At 39.0% G+C, this 24,959-nt stretch overlaps 1 protein-coding gene across 1 annotated transcript in view; it reads right to left on the bottom strand.

Moving 5' to 3' along the window:
* The window catches only part of LOC117338893, a 38,764-nt gene that overhangs the window by 1,070 nt on the left and 12,735 nt on the right, over nt 1-24,959 (bottom strand). Inside the window, exons 12-24 of the mRNA XM_033900257.1 lie at nt 24,185-24,340; nt 22,680-22,909; nt 15,345-15,641; nt 13,536-13,823; nt 12,803-12,929; nt 10,249-10,491; nt 8,935-9,141; nt 7,602-7,969; nt 7,076-7,216; nt 4,810-5,283; nt 3,168-3,537; nt 1,374-1,655; nt 846-1,085 (exon numbers count right to left, since the gene is read on the bottom strand). Coding sequence (XP_033756148.1) covers nt 846-1,085; nt 1,374-1,655; nt 3,168-3,537; nt 4,810-5,283; nt 7,076-7,216; nt 7,602-7,969; nt 8,935-9,141; nt 10,249-10,491; nt 12,803-12,929; nt 13,536-13,823; nt 15,345-15,641; nt 22,680-22,909; nt 24,185-24,340 — 3,423 coding nt within the window. The remainder of the gene's footprint in view (nt 1-845; nt 1,086-1,373; nt 1,656-3,167; nt 3,538-4,809; nt 5,284-7,075; nt 7,217-7,601; nt 7,970-8,934; nt 9,142-10,248; nt 10,492-12,802; nt 12,930-13,535; nt 13,824-15,344; nt 15,642-22,679; nt 22,910-24,184; nt 24,341-24,959) is intronic.

Raw genomic sequence — 24,959 nt, 5'->3', positions numbered from 1 at the left:
TATTTATTTTGGATATTAATCATATTGTATATGCAAACAACAAAAAGTTGTATAAGGTAAAAATTACAATAAGTATACATTCAGATTCTGATGATATGGAATTATTTTTTTATTTTTTTATGTAACAAAAAGTTTCACAGCTTTATGCATATTACATAACAGCATTTGAAAAGGGTATACATGTATTATAATTACATGTAGCTAAAGATTAAGACAAGCATCTTACCAAGTTAATCATTTATAAATTCAAAGTCCCCAAATGAATACAGTAGGTCTAAAGCCAAAATGAAGGACCAGAATACATGTATCTCTTTAAGGATATAAAACAGGGCATTTAGGTAAATGGCAGTTTGAACAGTCCACCATCAGATACTAGATATAGTTAAAAGAAATCCATTTGCAAATTGCTTCTTGTCAAATACCACAGACCTAATATAATATTCCAGTAGTGTATATATACATATATATATATATATATATATACTGTACATGAACTGTATTAATAATTATACTGGACATATTGTTAAAGCAATACATGCCCCCTATCAGGGCCCCTGACAAAAATAGTAACAGTGAATTTAAATTAGTCTTGATATAAAAACCCTGACACTCAATTTTATCTGAGATATGACGGTCTTTTGTCATTGTGTGAAAACTGATCACAATCACTCAAGGAATGAAACTGGAGTACTGACAAACTTTGGAGTTACGTTCAAGTCAGACAGTGATGAAAATGTTCTAGATGGATGGAGAGGAAACCTATATAGTAGCTCCCCCCCCCCTCCCCTTCCCGGTTTCAACAGTCCCCCCTTCCCGGTTTCACCAGTTTGGGACTAATAACTTACACACAGAGCTGTGCATCCTCAACAGAAGTAAGCATCATTTCTCTGACCACATTGACACATGCAGTCAGTTCAGAGTATTTACAAAGGTCTTCTTCCTCCTGGCAGGGAGATCGTAGAACAGTCGGACAATCACTCACAAAGGGAGCAAACTCCTCAAATACAGTCATAGCTAACTTCTTGAATCTGGGAGGACAGCTACTTATTTCATCCACAAAACACTGGACAGACTTTGAATAAGATCTGAAAAAATAACAGCGACATGTTATTGTCATGTTCTAAGAGATGAATCAGGTATTGGTATTTTCAGACAATTTAACTTAGGACCTAGAAATGCATGTATATATTCTTTCAGTCAAATTCAATTAAATTTCAGCCAGTGGTTAAGAAAATGTCGAAACTGGTGACGGATGGAAGGATATGGCAGACAGATGCCATGGTGTGGTATTAGTTCATGATATTTGGTCCTTCGTACCGGTGATCTAATGGAAATATTGTCCTATAGTACAGAATATCCTACACTATACTCACAAACAGACGCTTCCTTCACGACTGACGGGAAAAGCTAAATTCCATCTCAGGTCATCCAGACACCACATGGCATCCATCAATGAGCAGGAAGAGCTATCAGACTGTACTTCAATATCTATACATTCAGCTGCTTTTCCCGTCACAGTTGGCTCCTCAATGATCTTGCACTGATTTCCCATCAGGCATTCCAATTCTTCAAACGTTTTCTGCACAGAACGTTTTTGGCTAGCACTACACCCATACAGATTGCGGATCAAACAGGTTCTGCTTCTTTTATACACACTATGAATACAAGCATTAAAAATATTAATGTTTTTATATTCTAAACAGCCCATCATCAATGAAAAGGTCATAATTATAAGGGTTAATATATGGTAACTATAAAAATGGGTTTTAGCATACAACATCAAACAGATGAAAAATCAAAAAGTTTATTGGTATTACACTCACTTAATATATAAAGTTTTATATAAATAGAATTACAAATGTGGCAATGGTTAACCATATCTTATAGTACAGATCAACAGCTCTTAGATATAGTTAAAAAGTTATTGCATAAGATGTTAACAGTTTTGAATAGAAGTTACTGTTACTGATTGTAGATCAATAAAATCCAATGCTTTAACAGTCAATAGTTCATTGCATGTGTTGCACTGAGGCTGGTCATCACGTTACAATAAGTAAAAATATGTTATATAAGTATAACCTATCATAAGGCATTGAGGACAACCTCATCTTAGCGATTGTTTCTGTAGTAAGGAGAACATTCACCAATAGTATATTATAAACTTTAATCGAGTATAATCAGTTGCAGCGGAACTGGACTGGGTTGATCATCGGCGACCAGGTACATAAATGTAGCTTAATTGGTAGAGCATCTGGCTAGTGTTTAGAGGTCTGTACATTTTCCCTCTTCTATTACATAGTTATACCCACACAATTATTGACTCATTCATTTTTCCACTGTGATATTAACATACTGCTAATACAATACTTTGCTGATACTCATAACTGTGGTACTTGCTCATTACTTACAGTTGCCCGCCATCTTTTCAAGATGGTGGGCCAAGATGATCACAGAAGATAGTATATTGCACTTTAAGATTAAGGCATCTAAATAGCAAATCTAGTGATATCAGCAATATTTTATAAGCTTAAAAATCCCATCTATGGAAAAAGTTAAAGAAGTAACTTAAATGATCGATTTTTATTTTGTATCATTGGCTAACCATGGGCCTTGCTGTTGACATGTAGCACACTAAACTGCGTTGATCAGTCCTTTCAAAATGGCAAATTTTTGGTGATCTTAAGAAACTACATGTCTATAGACAAGCATTTTGGTATATTACATATTAATGACCAATTGTAATAGGAGTGGAAAAATGCACGGCCAGACCGGGGTTCGAACTCGGGACCTCGGAACACTATGTTTTGTGCAAATTTGTAGATATTATTCAATTTTCCAATTTGTTTTCCAATTATTCTCATTTTATTTAATGCACAACTTGTTACAAACAAGTGCCTACTTAACACCAAATTTGAGTAAGATCCATCAGGTACTTTTTTAGATAAATATAGAAGTAACAAACTCTAACTGTTAAAATTCAAAATGGCTGCCTGTTGGCCAATTTGCTTTATGATCAGTCTTGAAAATAAAGTAGAACAATTAGGGACCAATGGGAACCTGCATACAAAATCTGTAAAAGTTAGGTCAGTAGGAAATTGTTTTCCGTCCAATTCAAACTGAAAAAAATTCTTACATTGTAAAATAATTATAAACACATTTTGTTTTACCTGCACACGTTGGGAATGTCATTCATGGCAGACGTGTCGCCCGACATGGCCGAGTTGTATCCTATTAAGAAGCTCAGTTCACTCATGCATTGAATAGCCATGGAAGTGGAGCATGAATAGACATTCTCCTCACACAACCCTGTCATGTGTAACCCTGTCCATGCCAGGAATCGCATCATATCCAGATGTTGATCTATAGAGGCAGGGCAGCCTGCAGTTGCTGTACCTACACATGTATCTAGTGATTTCACACTACACAGGGCCTGTTTTTCTGTGTTGCCTAGGTAGAAGGGCCCTAAGACACTGGTAACTGTGAATGATGTTAAGCAGCTCCAGGCAAGGCCAATATCACAAACACCCTGGTTGTCTTCTACAACAACAAGAGAGGCAAAACTGTGACACAAGTTTTGTTGAAAATACATAGAATTTGGAAATACTGTTTAAACAAGAGATCACTGAGGGATCTTGGTACCAACCACTGAAGGAAATATATTGGTCCTATGATCGAAAGACTGATATATTTTCTACTATTTCCTTCTCTTCTCTTTTTCTCATCACCATTGGATATCAAGGAAACCCACATAATCTATGCAGTCAAACAAAGGCCCAATAGGCCTGTATCGCTTACCTGGCTCTAAAGCAACTTTGAAATTGATTAAGGTTATTTCTGCAGATAATATCCTGATAACCACTTTATTCAAATATCAGTGAGACTAGGTTTATTCATGGCAGTATACAATAATATCAGGTCTCTTGGCTATTGTGTAATCATTGTTTCAATATTACGTGTATTTGATCCCTGTTATACCTGGAATATACATTTGAACAAACATGGAAGCCCTTCATACAAGTATGCTACAGGCCCAATATTAACTACGTAAGCCTCTTTGTTATTGACAAGAAGTTGTTCAAGTTTTTAGTCTATGTGAATCCTGTGACCTTGAATGTAGTGCAAGGTCATTCATCGAACAAACTTTGTAGCATTTTACCCCAGCATGCTACAGTCCCAATATTAACACCCTGAGCCCCTTGGTTATTGAGAAGTTGTTTGAATATCTTAACCTATTTGACCCTTGTGACATTGAATGTAGGTCAAGGTCATTCATTTGAACAAATTTGAATTTGTAGCCCTTCATCCAAGCATGACACAGGACCAATATCAGGTCTCTGTGCCTCATGGTTATTGAGAAAAAGTTGTTTAAAAGGAAAAAATTGACCCCGGCCATCTAGCTAGACAACAGACATTGCACCACAGCATAAGCTGACTTGCCCTTTGGGCAGGTTAGCTAAAAATACAGCCTGATTTTAAAGAGATTGGTTAGACTGCTGGACTAGTAATATAAATACCAACAGGAACAAAGTGCTATATCAAATAACGCAATAAAAAATTGTTGAATCAAAATGCAATGCTAATCAAGAAACCGCATACAATTAAATATTCTGATCAAACAGTCTACCAGGTTTAAAGTGGGGATCAGCTAAAAACTGAGAGAGAGGATCCAAACGAATGAATATGTACAAGGAAAGAATAGACACGTGTTGCTATAGATGATTGCTAAACAGTTTTTCTTATATTTACCCATTCAACACAAATATGAACTTTTTTTATTACATATATATTTACATATTTACTAGGTCCTACCTGCATCTGACTGGCCAACCTTCCAGGAACCGCTACTCCACCGTGCAGTAGATAATCCCACAAACTGGACATTCAGACCCCCACCGATGTCACTCCAAGTCATCAGCTGTACCCAGCCAGAGTCTGTATCCCTCATTACGGTCACAACACCCCCTGACCAGCTTACGTTAAACCTCTTGTACCTATCACAATCCAAAACCTCTCCGGTCTGCTCCACTTTACTGTCACCCTGCTTCACAGTACGGATCACAGATTTGGTGTTCGACCAGCCACCAAGGACAATCTCATACAAGCTTCCATCAGGGTCTGCATCCTCCTTCAGTCCGACATGGACATCATTACAAGCTTTCACCTCAAATATGATCGAAGTTGACTGGAGAACATAACCGTACTCACTCAACAGTGTGTATGTGTAGTCTGTGGACTCGCTCCCTGAGGTCTGTATTTGTGTGTCAAATGCAATCACATTGTTTCCTAAAGAAAAATAAAAGCAGAGTGAGTGAAGGACCACATAGATATTCTCCATCCCTTACACCAATAAATTAATCTGAGTCATTTAAAGATTTTAGCTTATTTGACCCCTATGACCTTGAATGTAGGCCAAGGTAATTTATTTCAACAAAGTTGAAAGCTCTCCACCCCAGCATGCTATAGGCCTAATATCAACTCCCTGAGCCTCTTGGTTCTTGATCATGATAAGAAGCAGTTTAAAGATTTTAGCCTTTTTGACCATTGTGACCTTGAATGTAGGTCAAGGTCATTCATTTGAATAAACTTGGTAGCCCTTTACCCCAGTAAGCCACAGGACTAATATCAGGTCTCTGTGCCTCACGGTTATTGTGAAGAAATTGTTTAAAGAAAAAAGTTGACGCCAGACAGACGCCAGATGAATGCTGCACCACGGCATAAGCTCACTTGCTATTCGAAATTTGTATTGATGTCCTTGACCAGAAATGTGTTAATTGAAGTAATCAAATAATTGACACACTTTTTACCTTAACAGCTAGTAACTGAAATAAGCAGGTGAAAGAAGTATGCACATGTGTATTTGTATACATTTGTATTTGAGAACATATGCACAGATGATTGAAATGTGACCTTGACTCTGGTGGTATTGTATTTAGGATAAAATGTATATGCCAATGCTACGGGACACAGATCACAAAAAGGGTAGTGGCCTTGACCTAATTGGTGGTTTAAAAAAAATTCTACAAAACTTATAACAATGTATTTCCTAGGAAAAACAGAAAGGATGATGACCTTGGCTTAGTAGTGACTGTATGTTAAGGACAAAATGTATACATGTATATAGTATCTTGAGAACACAACTAAGAAGATAATGACTTTGACCCTTATCTGGGGAATACAAACTAGAACTGTTGCCAGGATGGCCGACTAATACCCCTGCAATCCACATGAGTCAGTGGACAACTGGAACTGTTACATGTATTTAGAGGCTAACTAAGATAACCTGTGCATGCCCCTATTTCTGAAATTCAGAATGGCTGGAGTATTTGTTGTTCATATATATATAATAAAGAGAATTTAGTCATAAGTTTTGTTGAAATCAGTCCACAGGTTTTGGAAGAGTTGTCTGGACAATAAAACCCTGTTTATAGTGACCAGTTACCATGGCAACAAGCATTTGGAATTCAAACAGCTGCATGCACATCTGCACATGTTCCCTAACATTCCCGTTCCGTTCGTAAAGTTCTGTGAAAATTGGTTCTTAAGTTTAGGAGGATTTGTTTGGACAAGAACAACCTGTGAATAGTGACCAGTAACCATGGCAAATAATGGGACAGTGACCTTGACAATTATCTTGAGAAGAGAAATAAAGGAATGGTGATCTTAACATAGTGAGGTTAAGTTTAGTGTTCAATGATGTTTTGCAATCACTGATGATTTAATGTTCCTCCTTGAAGAAAGAAGATCATTTCACAGTCTTTGGTTGACTTAACTCAACATTCACTTTTATTGTAATACTTCAGTAGACATTTAACTTAATACACATATAATGTATTTGGTACAATAATAAATAGAGTCAAGGAATATGAGAATGCCATTTTTTCGGCTGGTTATGTAAAATGAAAGAACAGGAAAACAGCATACATAATGCATTGATACACACATCCTAAAATGTACATAATGTCTGAACAAGCCATTTTGGGCTCTTCCAATTTCTATACATGTACATATGATTCACCAACATACAATGTTGAAATTGGATTTTCCTTTTTGACAAAACATATGACCTTGCCCTTACCAACAGCTAGAACACAGCTTTTCCCACATCCATTATCGCAGCACTTTTCACTTTGCTTACACTCCCCATCATAGAAGCACTCTTTTGCACATGATCCCAAAGCCAACACGGGACATGTGCCAGGGCGTACAAACTCGTCACCTGAAAATAAACAACATAATTGTAGTACCCCACTAAACAAGACAAATTCAGGAATTTCATACTTTTCATCTGATAAAAAAACATTGTAAGTACCCCACTAACACCAGTTGAGATCAGGCTTGTACGAACCCTTCATCTGTAAAAAAAACCCATTATCATAGCACTCGGCTTACACCATACTGGTCCACTAAAACTGACCATAATCCCAGGCGCCCAAACGTCTGGCCGCCAGATTTGGACTACAACCCCTGGGTTTTAAAGAGCAGTAGCTAGCTATAGCTGACCACACACAGGTGACCAGTCAGAGTTTTGATGCCTGCACTGGTGTGTAGATCTTTGAATGATGTTGTTACTTGCTTACTAATTGCTTTGACCTTTTACTTACTGCTTTTCTTACAGCTGTTCACCATTGCCGAATACGTTGGAAGATATTTCTCTAATGCCTGCTTCAGCACTATAACATTCATTTCTTCAGACTTCTCCTTCAAGCAATTAACGAAGGATGACACTGTGTCACATGTTTGTGCACTAGGTGAAACACTGCTCATGAACACTGTAGAAGAATTATCCATCGGAAGAGCACAAGAGCTGATGAGATTGTCCACTATTGGGTCGTTAGTCTGTAGATCCTGGTCACATGACGCCAGGTGGTGCCGAACAGTACCAATCAGATGAAATCTAACAACCATGACGGAGATAATGGAACATCCTGTTACGTTACTGTCGACACATGCTCTTACATCATCCAAGTTGCTGGAAATTAAACATGAGTTGTAGAACAGCATATTTACTGATCATCTCAATAATAAATAATCTCATCTTAATAATTACAAGAGGCCCATGGGCCTAAACGGTCATCTGACAACACTTACAGCAGGGACACACACCCTCAATCCAAAGGACTCAAACCAGCATCCTTACCATAAATTGTCTGTTCACAGCCAGTAATGTTTCAAATCATATTTATGATTGTGAAAGTTATGAAATGCAAACTGTCACCTGAGTTATGAAATACATACTAATTGTTGTTTTTGCTTTTAAATTAAGAATTTTAACACATCTGACCAGTGTGACCTTGAAGGTAGGTCAAGGTTATAGAAATGAACAAACTTTTCAGTATGTTATCAAATCATGCCGCTGTCCCGATATCATGAGGGCCTCTTGGTTATTGAGAAGTTGTTTAAAGATTTCAACACATTTGACCTCTGTGACTTGAAAACACATCAAAGTAATTCATTTGAACATATTTGGTAGACATTCATACCAGCATGCTACTGGGCAAAAATGATGACACTGGACTTCTTGGTTATTGAGAAGAAGTCAAAAATGTTAATTGTTTATGATGCATGAGCGACACTGGATGACGCCAGACAGAGGATTTGCAATAGGTCTAACCTTTGTCTCAGGTGACATAAAATATGGCAAACAATATGTTTAAAAAAGTCCAGAAACAGGTAATTATGAGAATTTCCTAGGTGCATAGGGCCATAATTTAACTCCAGAAAACATCAGAACATTGACAAGGGGTTCATACTCCAACTTTTGACTCATTATGCTAAAGCCACATTCTAAGTTGTAAACTGACTTGTAAAAGGTAAGGAAAAACGTCTGGAAAACTAAAGCGTGGACAACGCCGACGCATGACAACAAAGTGATCTCTAAGTGTCCTCCATCATGCTCCACAGAAATCGGCTTAGTAAGGATGTTCAAAATCTTACCTACATCCTGTTGAACTTTCCTTAAGGTCATCAACACATTTCAATCCAAATGGTATATTGCAAGTACCAGAGGGTGCATCAGGGGATGCACATCTGTCTCCGAAGGTTTCCATGACAATAGCCATACTATCTGTCACAGATTTAAAATCAGCATCTGGACAATTGGGTTGGTAGCGCCGTACACACTGACGTAGTGACTCTAGTTCCCTGTAGTGGACACAGAAAAGATTTTACCAAAGGAACTCCGTACTTCAATCAAATACATACACTTTAACCCTGTACTTCAATCAAATACATACACTTTAACTCTGTACTTCAATCAAATTTAATACATACACATTAACCCTGTACTTCAATCAAATACATACACTATAATCATATGATATATAAACGAAGCTCCCCTTCATACAATAAATAAGTCATTAATTGTTACCATATATCTGCAAAGTACCAAACTAAGGACATATAAATTTTCTTTTACCTGGACAGGTGTGTGAACTTAATATAAACTTTAATCCACATGGTGTGAATAATTACTTTTCCCTTATATTGATATTACATCTGATTCAATGCAAAATAATGCAAAGGTGAGATGAGGAAATCTTACATTGTTAACAAGAGGCCCATGGGCCTTAACGGTCATCTGAGTGTTGCAAGATAAAGTGATAGTTGATGTTTTGTTTTTATAGAAACAAGAATTTTAACTCATTTTACCAGTGTGACCTTGAAGGCACATCAAGGTCATTCAACTGAACACTCTTTTCAGTCTGCTATTAAAGCATGCCACTATCCCAGTTTCATGACCTTGGGCCTCATTGTTATGGAGAAGTTGTTGAAAATACTTTTAAACATTTGACCCCTGTGACCTTGAAAGAGGCTATGTCAAGTATGTTGATGCACCTGTTCATTGTATGAGAGTGAAAAAAGCTTACATAAGTCTGTTCCATGGACAGTGATATCTCAACTCTCAAGTAAGAGTTTGGCTGGTCAGCAAGAGGCTTAAACTGCTGAGAGCTGGCCAGCCAAACTCATAAACAACGGTTGAGATACCCCTATCCATGGAAAAGACCTATATGTCTGATACTTGTCTCACATACTTAAAAAATACATTAACAATTAAATTATCAGATTAAAGGTAAAAAGAATGTTTCATGCAGTTTTTCATCAAACATTACATAATTTTACATCAATTAAAATAGAAATGTCTTTGTGAGGGAATATTGTAGATTTTGTGCATTTAAACAAAACAATATAAGGACAAGACATACTAATATCCTATGATATTTCTAAAATCATCAGAATAGAGTAGCATACCAACAAAGGCCCTCGGTATCATTCACCATGGCGCTGAAGTAAGGTATGATTGGGCGGAAGCATTCCTCAGCCATGGCAATGCTACATTGTTCAGGAATTGCCTCATCATCCTCACTTGGTATATCTCCCACACACACCTGGGTCACAGCAATATCAAACAGCTCCAGCAACGTCTTCAGGGTGGAATGGGACTTACAGCTGCTCATGGTTGTCTGGACCGATGACTTTATCATTGCCGCTTTCCTAGCAGAAACCCAAATAAAAAAATAAGTTCTCATATCTCAAAACATTTTCTGCCAGTGTACACAAGGGGAATAACTCCAGCAACAGATATCAAATCATTTCACTGAAGGTATTATCTAACATAAAAAAGATGAATAGATTAAATGTTGGCCAAATCTCATTAGTTTCAAATAAATTGTTTAGAAACTTAAAGCTGCCATTTTTCATTTCACAAAATATACCCAAGGTGGAAAACTGAACAAGAGGCAAAATGGGCCTATGGAGCTCACATTCTTCAAGAGCTTCTAGAGCTTCTAGACTTTAAAGTTTATCTAGGTCATTTATGCAGATACTTAGCTGATTACAACTTTATTCAAATATCAGAGTACAAAGAAGGCTAGGTTAATTATTCATGTAAATTGTAATCATTCATTTCAGCATACTTTTGGCCCAACATAAGGTCCCGGAGTCTCCTGGCTATTGAGAAATCATTGCTTAAAGATTTTAACACATTTGACAGCCATGACCTTGAATGCAAGTCAAGGTCATTCATTTGAACAAGCATAGTTGCCCTTCATTCCAGCATGCTACAGACCAAATATCAAATCCCTGGGCCTCTGGATTATTCAGAAGAAGTCATTCAAAAGATTTTAGTATATTACCCCTGTTACCATGAATGTAGGTCAAGGTAATTCTTTTAAACAAACTTAGTAGCCCTTTACCCAAGCATGCTACAGACCCAATATCAACTCTCTGGGCCTCTTGGTTATTGAGAAGAACTTGTTTAAAGTTGATGCTGAACTACCAGATGATGGATGCTGCACCACAGCATATGCTCACTTACTCTTCAGGCAGGTGAGCTAACAAGACATAATTGGATTGTATCGCTTAAATTACCAGATACAAACTAAAGGCAACTTCAAGGTTGGTCTATATAAATGATTTAATATGCATTTGCTGGACTGATTTCCTCTTCATTGAATTATTCATCTAAACAAATTCAGTAGCCCTTTATCCCAACATGTTCCTCTTTGAATATCATGGCCTTATAGCTCTCTTGCTTATTCAGAAAATTGCAAATAAAGAGGCCCAAATGACCTGCAATACCCATATGTTACTTATGCAATTTGATCAGTCCAAAGTAAGCTAAGTTTATTCACTTGTACAAACTTTGTAGCTCTTTCTTCAGAATTTTACACCAATTGGACCAATGTGACCTTGATAGTAGGTCAAGGTGAATTGATAAACCTGCATGCTACTGGCCCAATATAACAACACTGGGGACCTTGGTTAATAAGAAGCTTCAAAATTTTAACACATTTGACCATTGTGACCTTGAAAGAAGGTGAAGGTTGTTTATTTGAACAAGCTTGACTTTGCAGGGAATGAGCAGGGAGAATGATAGTCTTTCAACTTCCTGTAAAAACCGGATGGATGACAGACAATTGACAACAGACGGATCATGGACTTGGCAAAGTGGCACAATTAAGCTCACTGGGCCATCGGACAAACTAAAACTTGGTGAGCCTTCATCCCAGTAAACTAAGGGTTCATTATATCCATGAATATGATGACATTAAGTCCTCTTGGTTATTGAGAAGATGTTGTTTAATGAATTTCACACATTGGACACCCATGAAAGAACTTGGTAGCCCAAAATCATTCCAGCATGCTACTGGCGCAATATCTTGACCCTAGGCCTCTTGATTATTGAGAAGAAGTTGTCTTATGATTTCAACACATTTGACCCCTTGTAATCCTGAAAGAAGGTGAAGGTGATTCCTTTAAACAAACTTGCTAGCTCTTTATTCCAGCATGCTACTGGCACAAAATCTTGAACCTAGTTCTTTTGGTAATTGAGAAAAAGTAATTCAAAGGGAAATGTTGACGGACAACGGTCCGTCGTCCCACAAAACTCCCTTCAGGTGTCATATGTCTTACCTCAGGCTTACAAGTATCATATACACAGGTGTGACAACCATAAGACAATCAACCTACCTATATATATATAGCTACAGGTGTGACAACCATAAGACAATCAACCTACCTACAGGTGTGACAATCATAAGACAATCAACCTACCTACAGGTGTCATATACACAGGTGTGACAACCATGAGACGATCAGCCTACCTACAGGTGTCATATACACAGGTGTGACAACCATGAGACGATCAACCTACCTACAGGTGTCATATACACAGGTGTGACAACCATGAGACGATCAACCTACCTACAGGTGTCATATACACAGGTGTGACAACCATGAGACAATCAACCTACCTACAGGTGTCATATACACAGGTGTGACAACCATGAGACGATCAACCTACCTACAGGTGTCATATGCAGATGACTGGGTGAATAGACGGCTGGTGTAAAGCTGTATGGTGTGGTGAGCTAAGTATCCATAAGTGAGGTCAAGGTCACAGTCCAAGACTTCCACTGAGTCATTTGTGCCTATTGCATTGAAAGTTGAAAGAATGTTTATAATAAAATGTTACCAAAAACATATTTTCATGATCATATAAAACAATATTCCCAATACAATGAAGCATGATTATGACAATGACAAAGAAAAGAAGCCAATAGACAAATCACATCACCTAGTTTTCCTACAATAAATAGGGTATGATGACCTTGTTTACATATAGATTTGCATAAGAGTTTCTGTAATAAAAATATTAAATACAAATTATATTCAAACCTATCAAAAGCCAAAAGGCAACAGAGAAAGATGACTTTAAAAGCTGAAGACCTTTTATATTGAGATTGGTTTTAAATCAAAACAAATCGTGTTTCATTAAAAAATATAAGGGTGGTGTTTGTAGGTATGTTATGGTTATCTATAAATGGCCTTCATGTTTAGATACAGATTAGTGATCAGGTTCAACTATGGGTAACTTGACCAGTTTTTATAATACATGTTATCTTGGTGCCATATAAATAATCAAATATTTTTGGGAAATATTGAAATGGCAACAAATTTTATTTTTTACATTATAGAAGGATAGATGGAAGATTGATATAACCAGGACATCTATGAAAGTTAACGTGACCACTCACCTGGACTGACACAACTGTAGGCGATTCGTGCATATTTATAAGTGCCTTCACATGGATCCCCTGTGACAGAGTTACTAGCTGTAACAGTACAGCTGTTTTTATCATCACAGATCGCCTTGTATCTCTCTAGGGACACAGGAGAGGAGCAAGTGGTGGTAAGGATAGGTTTGTCTGGACCTGAACATGTCACATCATCATCTCTACCATAAAACGCCTCCTGGATGAGGACAACTTCTCCAGCAGGGCAGTCAAAGGTATCAGTATCATCCTCACAGATTATAATTTCATCTGTGTTGTGATCATATGAAACACAAACCAAACACACAGATTAAACATGATAATGGCTGAATCTATCAATGTACGTAGGGTATAGGTCACACAGGAGATCTGAGAGGGATTTTGGCACCCGCCATTGTCCTATGATCTGATCTTTTTTTCTACTTTTTCCTTCTTTTCTCTCTTCCTCTTAATAATTTGATAACAATGGAAAACTATATATGAAAAACAAATTTCCAATTTGTTAAAATCGAAGATGGACACCTGAAGGCAATTTTGTTTTCCTGACATGACTCCAACCAAATGGCACAATTATGGACCAAGTAGGGCTGGGACGATACAGTGATTGCACGATCCGATACGTATCACGATACCTCACCTACGATCCGATACGTATCACGATACTTTATTTATGGTATTGTCAAAGCAATGAACAACTTCAATGTGTGATTTTTTTTCAAATTTTATTTATTTGTTAAACACAAAGTTCGACAAGTAACAAAACCATTTTAAACAGTACTTTCAACCTCTTGCCATAGGCTCAATTGCATGAATTGACTAGTGAACTGAGGAAACATAAAAATGCATTGCATCTTGACTAGTAGAATAAAAGAAAATTTCAACATATCTGGACTTGAAGAATAAAACATTAACTAATATGTAATACATGATGTAATACATGGAGCTCTATATTGTCACAGATTCAAATTAAACACTTCCAGTTTCTTTTTTAGGAAAATAAGCCTGTCTACAGTGTCAGGATAAGTTACCTTGCATATGGTTTTTGTTTTGTCAGTCTTCCTGATGCCACTGCCATCTTTGTTTTTATAAACAGGCTGACCGAACGTCTTTCACATGGACGATTTTGTGCCTTGCGGCGTAACTAACTCATCCCAGTCGTCCATTTATAAACACATTTAGTCTAGTAATAATTTTGTAATCTACTATTTGATTGGTTAACCATGAAACAGTCATCGTGAAACGACCAATCAAACGCTTTCTAACATAGTGCCCCATTCCCGGAAATGAGACTCGCAAGTACTTTCACTTTCAGAATTTTCGATCTTTCGGTGTTTGTTTACAATTATTTTACTTTAAAAGCTTTGTTTAATGGATTTCAAATGATAATATGAAGCAATGCTTTTTGTTTTTCACAAAAATATAGCGGATCGATACCGTATCGTAATTTACTTCTTTGGATCGATACTTGTATCATGTTAAAGTGTACCGCGATTCACCCATGCATCGGTGTATCGTCCCAGTCCTAGGACCAAGGGGAAATAATCTACTCATCAAGTGTAAAAATATCCTTCCAGTACTTCATTTTCAAGAAATAGACTTACTGAAGTGAGGGGATATAAAAAACAGTCACAAGGAAGCAAAACATTCATTAAACATTACTATATGGTTTCCTTCCTCATCCATATTTGCTGGTCTAACACAAACAGACGGACAGACAGACTGACAGACAGGGTGATTACTATCATACATTGTATATGATCCTAATGAATATAATACGACAATGACACTCACCCGCATTGTCTGCAACACAGGTGTATGTGATTTGTGCATATTTATAAGTGCCTCCACATGGATCCCCTGTCACAGAGTTACTAGCTGTCACAGTACAGCTGTTTTTATCGTCACAGATTTCTTCGTATCTTTCAAGGGCCACAGGGGAGGAGCAAGCAGTGGTTCTGATTGGCTTGCCTGGTCCCGAACATGTGAGGTCATTTTCTCTGCCATAAAATGCCTCAAGGATGTCGATAACTTCTCCAGCAGGACATTTGATAGTAGTGGTAGATCCCTCACAGATGGTAAGTTTTTCACCTGTATTGTAACAAATATACAGAGGATATTGAATAATTTCCCGTTTCATGTAATATATATTTCACGAGTATGACAGAATATCAAAATATTTTGTCATACAAGTTAAATATATGTTATATTAACTGCCACAGGAATGTCAATGAAACTGGGGCCAGGAATGTCAATGAAACTAGGGCCACAGGAATGTCAATGAAACTGGCACCACAGGAATGTCAATAAAACTGGGGCCACAGGAATGTCAATGAAACTGGGGCCACAGGAATGTCAATGAAACTGGCACCACAGGAAAGTCAATGAAACTGGGGCAAGGAATGTCAATGAAACTGGGGCCACAGTAATGTCAATGAAACTGGGGCCAAAGTAATGTCATTGAAACTGGGGAAAGGAACAGCAATGAAACTGGTGCCACAGGAATGTCAATGAAACTAGGGCCACAGGAATGTCAATGAAACTAGGGCCACAGGAATGTCAATGAAACTGGGGGCACAGGAATGTCAATGAAACTGGGGCCAGGAATGTCAATGAAACTAGGGCCAGGATCATCCATGATATTGGGGCCAGGAACATCCATGAAATTGGGGCCAGGAACGTCAATGAAACTGGGGAAAGGAACAGCAATGAAACTGGTGCCACAGGAACATCAATGAAACTAGGGCCAGGAATGTCAATAAATCTGGCACCACAGGAAAGTCAAAGAAACTGGGGGCACAGAAATGTCAATGAAACTAGGGCCAGGAACATTCATGAAATTGGGGCCAGGAACAGCAATGAAACTGGTGCCACAGGAATGTCAATGAAACTGATGCCACAGGAGCGTCAATGAAACTGGGGCCAGGAATGTCAATGAAACTGGGGCCACAGGAATGTCAATGAAACTGGGGCCACAGGAATGTGAATGAAACTGGGGCCAGGAATGTGAATGAAACTGGGGCAAGGGATGTCAATGAAACTGGGGCCACAGGAATGTCAATGAAACTGGGGCCAGGAATGTCAATGAAACTGGGGCCACAGGAACGTCAATGAAACTGGGGCCAGGAATGTCAATGAAACTGGGGCCAGGAATGTCAATGAAACTAGGGCCAGGAACATCCATGAAATTGGGGCCAGGAACGTCAATGAAACTGGGGAAAGGAACAGCAATGAAACTGGTGCCACAGGAATGTCAATGAAACTAGGGCCACAGGAATGTCAATGAAACTGGGGCCAGGAATGTCAATGAAACTGGGGCCAGGAATGTCAATGAAACTGGGGCCAGGATCATCCATGAAATTGGAGCCAGGAACATCCATGAAATTGGGGCCAGGAATGTCAATGAAACTAGGGCCACAGGAAAGTCAATGAAACTAGGGCCACAGGAATGTCAATGAAACTAGGGCCACAGGAATGTCAATGAAACTAGGGCCACAGGAATGTCAATGAAACTGGGGCCACAGGAATGTCAATGAAACTGGGGCCAGGATCATCCATGAAATTGGAGCCAGGAACATCCATGAAATTGGGGCCAGGAAAGTCAAAGAAACTGGGGCCACAGGAAAGTCAAAGAAACTGGGGCCACAGGAATGTCAATGAAACTGGGGCCAGGAACATCCATGAAATTGGGGCCAGGAACATCAATGAAACTGGGGCCACAGGAATGTCAATGAAACTGGGGCCACAGGAATGTCAATGAAACTGGGGCCACAGGAATGTCAATGAAACTGGGGCCACAGGAATGTCAATGAAACTGGGGAAAGGAATGTCAATGAAACTAGGGGCCACAGGAATGTCAATGAAACTGGGGAAAGGAACAGCAATGAAACTGGGGCCAGGAATGTCAATGAAACTGGGGCCAGGAACAGCAATGAAACTGGTGCCACAGGAATGTCAATGAAACTGGGGCCAGGAATGTCAATGAAACTGGTGCCACAGGAATGTCAATGAAACTGGGGCCACAGGAATGTCAATGAAACTGGGGCCAGGAACATCCATGAAATTGGGGCCAGGAACGTCAATGAAACTGGGGAAAGGAACAGCAATGAAACTGGTGCCACAGGAAAGTCAAAGAAACTGGGGGCAGGAATGTCAATGAAACTAGGGCCAGGAACATCCATGAAATTGGGGCCAGGAACAGCAATGAAACTGGGGCCACAGGAATGTCAATGACACAGGGGCCACAGGAATGTCAATGAAACTGGGGCCAGGAATGTCAATGAAACTGGGGCCACAGGAATGTCAATGAAACTGGGGAAAGGAATGTCAATGAAACTAGGGCCACAGGAATGTCAATGAAACTGGGGAAAGGAACAGCAATGAAACTGGGGCCAGGAATGTCAATGAAACTGGGGCCAGGAACAGCAATGAAACTGGTGCCACAGGAATGTCAATGAAACTGGGGCCAGGAACAGCAATGAAACTGGTGCCACAGGAATGTCAATGAAACTGGGGCCAGGAACAGCAATGAAACTGGTGCCACAGGAATGTCAATGAAACTTGGGAAAGGAACAGCAATCAAACTGGGGCCAGGAATGTCAATGAAACTGAGGAAAGGAACAGCAATGAAACTGGTGCCACAGGAATGTCAATGAAACTGGGGAAAGGAACAGCAATGAAACTGGGGCCAGGAATGTCAATGAAACTAGGGCCACAGGACGTTAATGAAACTTGGGCCAGAAAGATCAATGAAACTAGGGCCACAGAAATGGCTCAAGAACGTCAATGACCCTGGAGCCACAGGAACAACAACATTATTGGGGCCAAAGTAATGTTATTTAATTAATCAATTAAAAGACTTGTCCATTTTTAAATAAGGATTAGAAGATAGCTATAGTCTAGCTGTTTTTATAATTTTTGTGATCACTTGTAATTGAACTCCATTCTGTCCAGTCATTTCCTTACAATATTTGAAGGTATGTTTATAACTACCCAGATAATATTTATTGTTTTTTTTTGTTTTTTGTTTTCAAATAATACAGTCTTGATATAATGATGATTCAGTTAAATCCATTGTCATTTCCTTACAATATTTGAAGGTATGTTTATAACTACCCAGATAATATTTATTGTTTTTTTTTGTTTTTTGTTTTCAAATAATACAGTCTTGATATAATGATGATTCAGTTAAATCCATTTTTGGCACTGTTGTAACTAACTCACAAATTATATTGAAAGGTATGTGCTAATTAATATCTTTAATATATCTAGTACAATTCAATCAGCATCTACTTATATCTATCTGACGCACAAGAGTAACATCCATTTTGTACTGTAAAGATTGTGTGGTCGGACTGGGACAGCTTATAAGATTACAACGTTGCTGAGAGAAATTCAATATACTTGATTATAATCATATACCTGATGCATAAAACACCTTTATAAAATGTCCACTGACACTAGGTCACAAAGGTGAGAAATGACACAAGGTCACAAAGGTGAGAAATGACACAAGGTCACAAAGGTGAGTCATGACACAATGTCGTAAAAGTGAGTAGTGAGTCATGACACAAGGTCACAAAGGTGGGTCATGACACAAGGTCACAAAGGTGAGTCATGACACAAGGTCACAAAGGTCAGACATAACACAAGAGGCCCATGGGCCTTAACGGTCATCTGACAAACACTTACACTTACAGCAGGGACACACACCCCAATCCAGCATTATTACCATAAATTATTTATCGCAGCCAGTTATGTTTTAGATCAAATTTGGTTTTTATCCATTTAGCTTGTCCAGGAAGAGCAGCATCATAAAGCAAAATTTTAGCGAAGTTCCCATTTTTGGGGCATGCCCCTCTGTCCCAATGGGTCAGACAAGACTCATTTATATCAATTAGGATTGCCTTTCCCCAATGATGTTTCATACTAAATATGGTTGTAATCAATTCAGGCATTAAGGAGGAATTGCATTTTTAAGAAATGTTTAACCTAAGCGCTCCTTTTGCCCCATCTTTTTTTCCCCAGGGGTCAAACCTGTCTCATTAAAAAATATGATTGCCGTCACCTTATGTTTCACATCAAATTTGGTTGTAATCCACCAAAAGGTTAGGGAGGATTAGGATTTAACAGCAAATATTCACCAAAGTTCCCCTTTTGGGGCCCTGCCCCTCAGGCCCCATCGGTCACACTAGCCTCGTTTATATAAAATATGACCACCCTTCCCAAAGGATGTTTCACACCATATTTCGTATTAATCCACCCAAGGGTTAGAGAGAAGTAGGATTTATAGCAAAAATTCACCAAAGTTCCCCTTTTGGGGCCCCACCCCTCTGGCCCTAGGGGTCAAACCAGCCTCATTTATATAAAATATGACCACCCTCCTCCAATGATGTTTCACACCAAATTTGGTAATAATTCACTATGGGTGTTAGGAGGAGTAGGATTTTATAGCAAAATTTCATCAAAGTTCCCCTTTTGGGGCCCTGCCCCTCTGGCCCCAGGGGCCACACCAGCCTCATTTATATAAAATATGACCACCCTCCACCAATGATGTTTCACACAATATCTGGTTGAAATCCACCAAAGGGTTAAGGACGAGTAGGATTTTATAGCAAAATTTCATCAAAGTTCCCTTTTTTGGGCCAGTCACTCTGGCCCCAGGGCTCACACTAGCCTCATTTATATAAAATATGACCACCCTCCCCCAATGATGTTTCACAACATATCTGGTTGAAATCTACTAAAGGGTTAAGGAGGAGTAGGATTTTATAGCAAAATTTCATCAAAGTTCCCCTTTTGGGGCCCCACCCCTCAGGCCCCAGGGGTCACACTAGCCTCATTTATATAAAATATGACCGCCCTCCCTAAATGATGTTTCACAACATATCTGGTTGAAATCCACTAAAGGGTTAAGGAGGAGTAGGATTTTATAGCAAAATTTCATCAAAGTTCCCCATTTGGGGCCCCGCCCCTCAGGCCCTAGTGGTCACACCAGCCTCATTTATATAAAATATGACCGCCCTCCCCAAATGATGTTTCACAACATATCTGGTTGAAATCCACTAAAGGGTTAAGGAGGAGTAGGATTTTATAGCAAAATTTCATCAAAGTTCCCCTTTTGGGGCCCCGCCCCTCAGGCCCCAGGGGTCACACCAACTTCATTTATATAAAATATGACCGCCCTCCCCCAATGATGTTTCACACCAAATTTAGTTGTAATCCACCCAAGGGTAAAGGAGGAGTAGGATTTTATAGCAATATTCACCTAAGTTCCCTTTTTGGGGCCCCGCCCTTCTGGCCCCAGGGGTCAGACCAGCCTCATTTATATAAAATATGATTGCCCTCCCCCAATGATGCTTCAAACCAAATTTGGAAGTAATCCACCCAAGCGTTAAGGAGGAGTAGCGTTTTGAAAGAAAAAGTTTACGGACGGCGCACGGCGCACGGCGGACGGCGGACGGCGCACGGCGGACGGCAACGGACGAAGCACGATGACTATAGGTCATCCTGACCCTTTGGGTCAGATGACCTAATAAAATATGACCACCCTCCCCCAATGATGTTTCACACAATATCTGGTTGAAATCCACCAAAGGGTTAAGGAGGAGTAGGATTTTATAGCAAAATTTCATAAAAGTTCCCCTTTTGGGGCCCCGCCCCTCAGGCCTCAGGGGCCACACTAGCCTCATTTATATAAAATATGACCACCCTCCCCCAATGATGTTTCACACAATATCTGGTTGAAATCCACCAAAGGGTTAAGGAGGAGTAGGATTTTATAGCAAAATTTCATCAAAGTTCCCCATTTGGGGCCCCGCCCCTCAGGCCCCAGGGGTCACACTAGCCTCATTTATATAAAATATGACCGCCCTCCCCAAATGATGTTTCACAACATATCTGGTTGAAATCCACTAAAGGGTTAAGGAGGAGTAGGATTTTATAGCAAAATTTCATCAAAGTTCCCCATTTGGGGCCCCGCCCCTCAGGCCCTAGGGGTCACACCAGCCTCATTTATATAAAATATGATCACCCTCCCCAAATGATGTTTCACACAATATCTGGTTGAAATCCACCAAAGGGTTAAGGAGGAGTAGGATTTTATAGCAAAATTTCATCAAAGTTCCCCTTTTGGGGCCCCGCCCCTCAGGCCCCAGGGGTCACACCAACTTCATTTATATAAAATATGACCGCCCTCCCCCAATGATGTTTCCAACCAAATTTAGTTGTAATCCACCCAAGGGTAAAGGAGGAGTAGGATTTTATAGCAATATTCACCTAAGTTCCCTTTTCGGCGCCCCGCCCTTCTGGCCCCAGGGGTCAGACCAGCCTCATTTATATAAAATATGATTGCCCTCCCCCAATGATGCTTCAAACCAAATTTGGAAGTAATCCACCCAAGCGTTGAGGAGTAGCGTTTTGAAAGAAAAAGTTTACGGACGGCGCACGGCGCACGGCGGACGGCGGACGACGACGGACGAAGCACGATGACTATAGGTCATCCTGACCCTTTGGGTCAGATGACCTAACAAGGTCACAAAGGTGAGTCATGACACAAGGCCACAAAGGTCAGACAAAACCCAAGGTCACAAAGGTGAATCATGACACAAGGTCACAAAGGTGAGTCATGACACAAGGTCACTATGGGGAGTCATTACACAAGGTCATAAAAGTGAGTCATCACACAAGGTCACACAGGTGAGTCATGGTCACACACATAAGTCATGCCTACCGCACCCGACAATATAGATCTCAATGACAAACTGTGTGTGAGAGAACAAATGTGCAATCATGCATGCAACTGCATGTCTGAATTTAACACTATAGACTTAACCTCTGGATTACTGGAGGAATGCTTCAGATAAAGGTCTGTTAATTTCCTCAAACATTTCCCGTACTGGAAATCAAATTTCTGGACTGGTGAGTAGAGATATCATTATAAATATCTACACCATTTCCTATTGGATCACAAGTTTTCCGGTCACTACTGGCCTGTCTAGATTATGGTGAACTCACCCTATGTATGATATGATGAAATTACTAACATGGGCACCACAGATGAAATAATCCATGTTAATTTTCATGTCTTATACAATGTGTGGTGTATCTTTTTTACATCATGATATCTACCTTTCTGGCCATTGCAGTTATAGGCAGCATCATAGCTTTTGCTGGTGAGGGTTACAAAGCTTCGCCCTAAAGCCTTTTGGAAGGGAGATAACTCCAGGTCCCCAACACATGACATTGTGTTGAGGTAGGCATCACAAACGTCAGCATTGTCTCTGTTAACACCTCCCATTACAGAAACTGAGAAATCAGAGATACAGAGCTCAAGGTCGCTGTCAAAGGTCACAGGTTTTCTGGAAAATAAATCATCAAATGATATAGTATGTTTATTCAATAATATCCGACATTTTTCAAGACTTTTCAGTAATAGGCCTTTTTTAAAGATTTTTTTAATATTGCTTATTACTTATCATATTTCAGGCTTACCTTGTTCTAATAATGTTGTATGTTTGACACCAGATTTTGTTATCTGATGTATCCAGTCTCCAGTGTGGAGCCTTAACTAACTAGTTCAGTTTATTTAGTAATGTCAGTTAATTTGAAAAACACCAAGATTTAAAAAAAAAAATGCAGTCTACAATCTTCCTTTATATTATGTGTTTTATACCAGTAGCCTTGAAACTGAGGAGATTACTGTACATGAAGTTGTAATGAGATGTTCAAGCAAAAAAATGAAAATTTATGTAGCAAACTTAACATGTCCAGTTTGTGAGACCTTTCCAAACTTAACATGTCCAGTTTGTGAGAACTTTCCAAACTTAACATGTCCAGTTTGTGAGGACTTTCCAAACTTAACATGTTCAGATTGTGAGAACTTTCCAAACTTAACATGTTCAGATTGTGAGAACTTTCCAAACTTAACATGTCCAGTTTGTGAGAACTTTCCAAACTTAACATGTCCAGTTTGTGAGGACTTTCCAAACTTAACATGTCCAGTTTGTGAGAACTTTCCAAACTTAACATGTCCAGTTTGTGAGAACTTTCCAAACTTAACATGTCCAGTTTGTGAGGACTTTCCAAACTTAACATGTCCAGTTTGTGAGGACTTTCCAAACTTAACATGTCCAGTTTGTGAGGACTTTCCAAACTTAACATGTTCAGATTGTGAGAACTTTCCAAACTTAACATGTTCAGATTGTGAGAACTTTCCAAACTTAACATGTCCAGTTTGTGAGGACTTTCCAAACTTAACATGTCCAGTTTGTGAGAACTTTCCAAACTTAACATGTCCAGTTTGTGAGGACTTTCCAAACTTAACATGTCCAGTTTGTGAGAACTTTCCAAACTTAACATGTCCAGTTTGTGAGAACTTTCCAAACTTAACATGTCCAGTTTGTGAGGACTTTCCAAACTTAACATGTCCAGTTTGTGAGAACTTTCCAAACTTAACATGTCCTAAACTTAACATGTCCAGTTTGTGAGAACTTTCCAAACTTAACATGTTCAGATTGTGATGAATTTCCAAACTAAACATGTTTGACACTTTCATAAAAAAAAAAACATTTTTACTGTGCAAAATATGGCAGTCAAGTATGAAATATGATATTTCAGTTTTCAAAATTACAAACCTTACTAATTCCACCGATGAAGACACGTCCAGAGTAGAGCAGGTGCTTTCTATCAAATTTACATACATATTGATCAATCCAGAGACTGTTGCCTTCTGTACAGTTGAGCAGGCAGCCATCTTGTCCACAAGACAATTGTTTGTCTCCAATAATGAGCTGTAATGACAGACAGGACTGGATTTAAATATCAATGTCACCATTTGTTTCAGGCAATACTATATACAAACCAATGACAATCATCTATACAGAATGTGTAAAACCAGATTTCACTTGAAGTATGGGGTTCATGCATATGGAAACCTCTAAACTAAAATATCTATCCGTGAACAGTTTTCATATACAACAAGAGACCTGTAGACACTTAATTGAGTTCTGATATATTTCGGTCAATTTGACCATTTTTGAGCCAACCCATCAGCCCCTGGGGTTATGTTAGGGCAACTATGTGCATCCATGGTATCAAATAGCCATACTATTTTGAGAATTCTAACTTTTCTGAAAATCAACAAAAAGATGTGCTCAAAACTGTGATTTCTCTATATAAACCATTATGATAGTAAAATTTACCTCCTCTCCAATGAGAAATGTGAGACCCCAGGGTCATGAAATTCCCAATGTTGATAAAATACCTTAAGATCCTGAACCTTAAGATAATAAACTTCAATCAAACCTGTTTTATGATGCTGTATTAGTTTGTCTTTTTGGGAAACTGAGAAACCTGTCACTATGTACTGTCATTGTGGTGTCTTCAAACAAAACACTTTACCCAAATTGC

This window comes from Pecten maximus, chromosome 12 (genome assembly GCF_902652985.1).
Source record: "Pecten maximus chromosome 12, xPecMax1.1, whole genome shotgun sequence".
Taxonomy (NCBI): domain Eukaryota; kingdom Metazoa; phylum Mollusca; class Bivalvia; order Pectinida; family Pectinidae; genus Pecten; species Pecten maximus.
The sequence above is the reverse complement of the archived record's forward strand: the minus strand, read 5'-3'. Positions and strand labels throughout refer to the sequence as shown.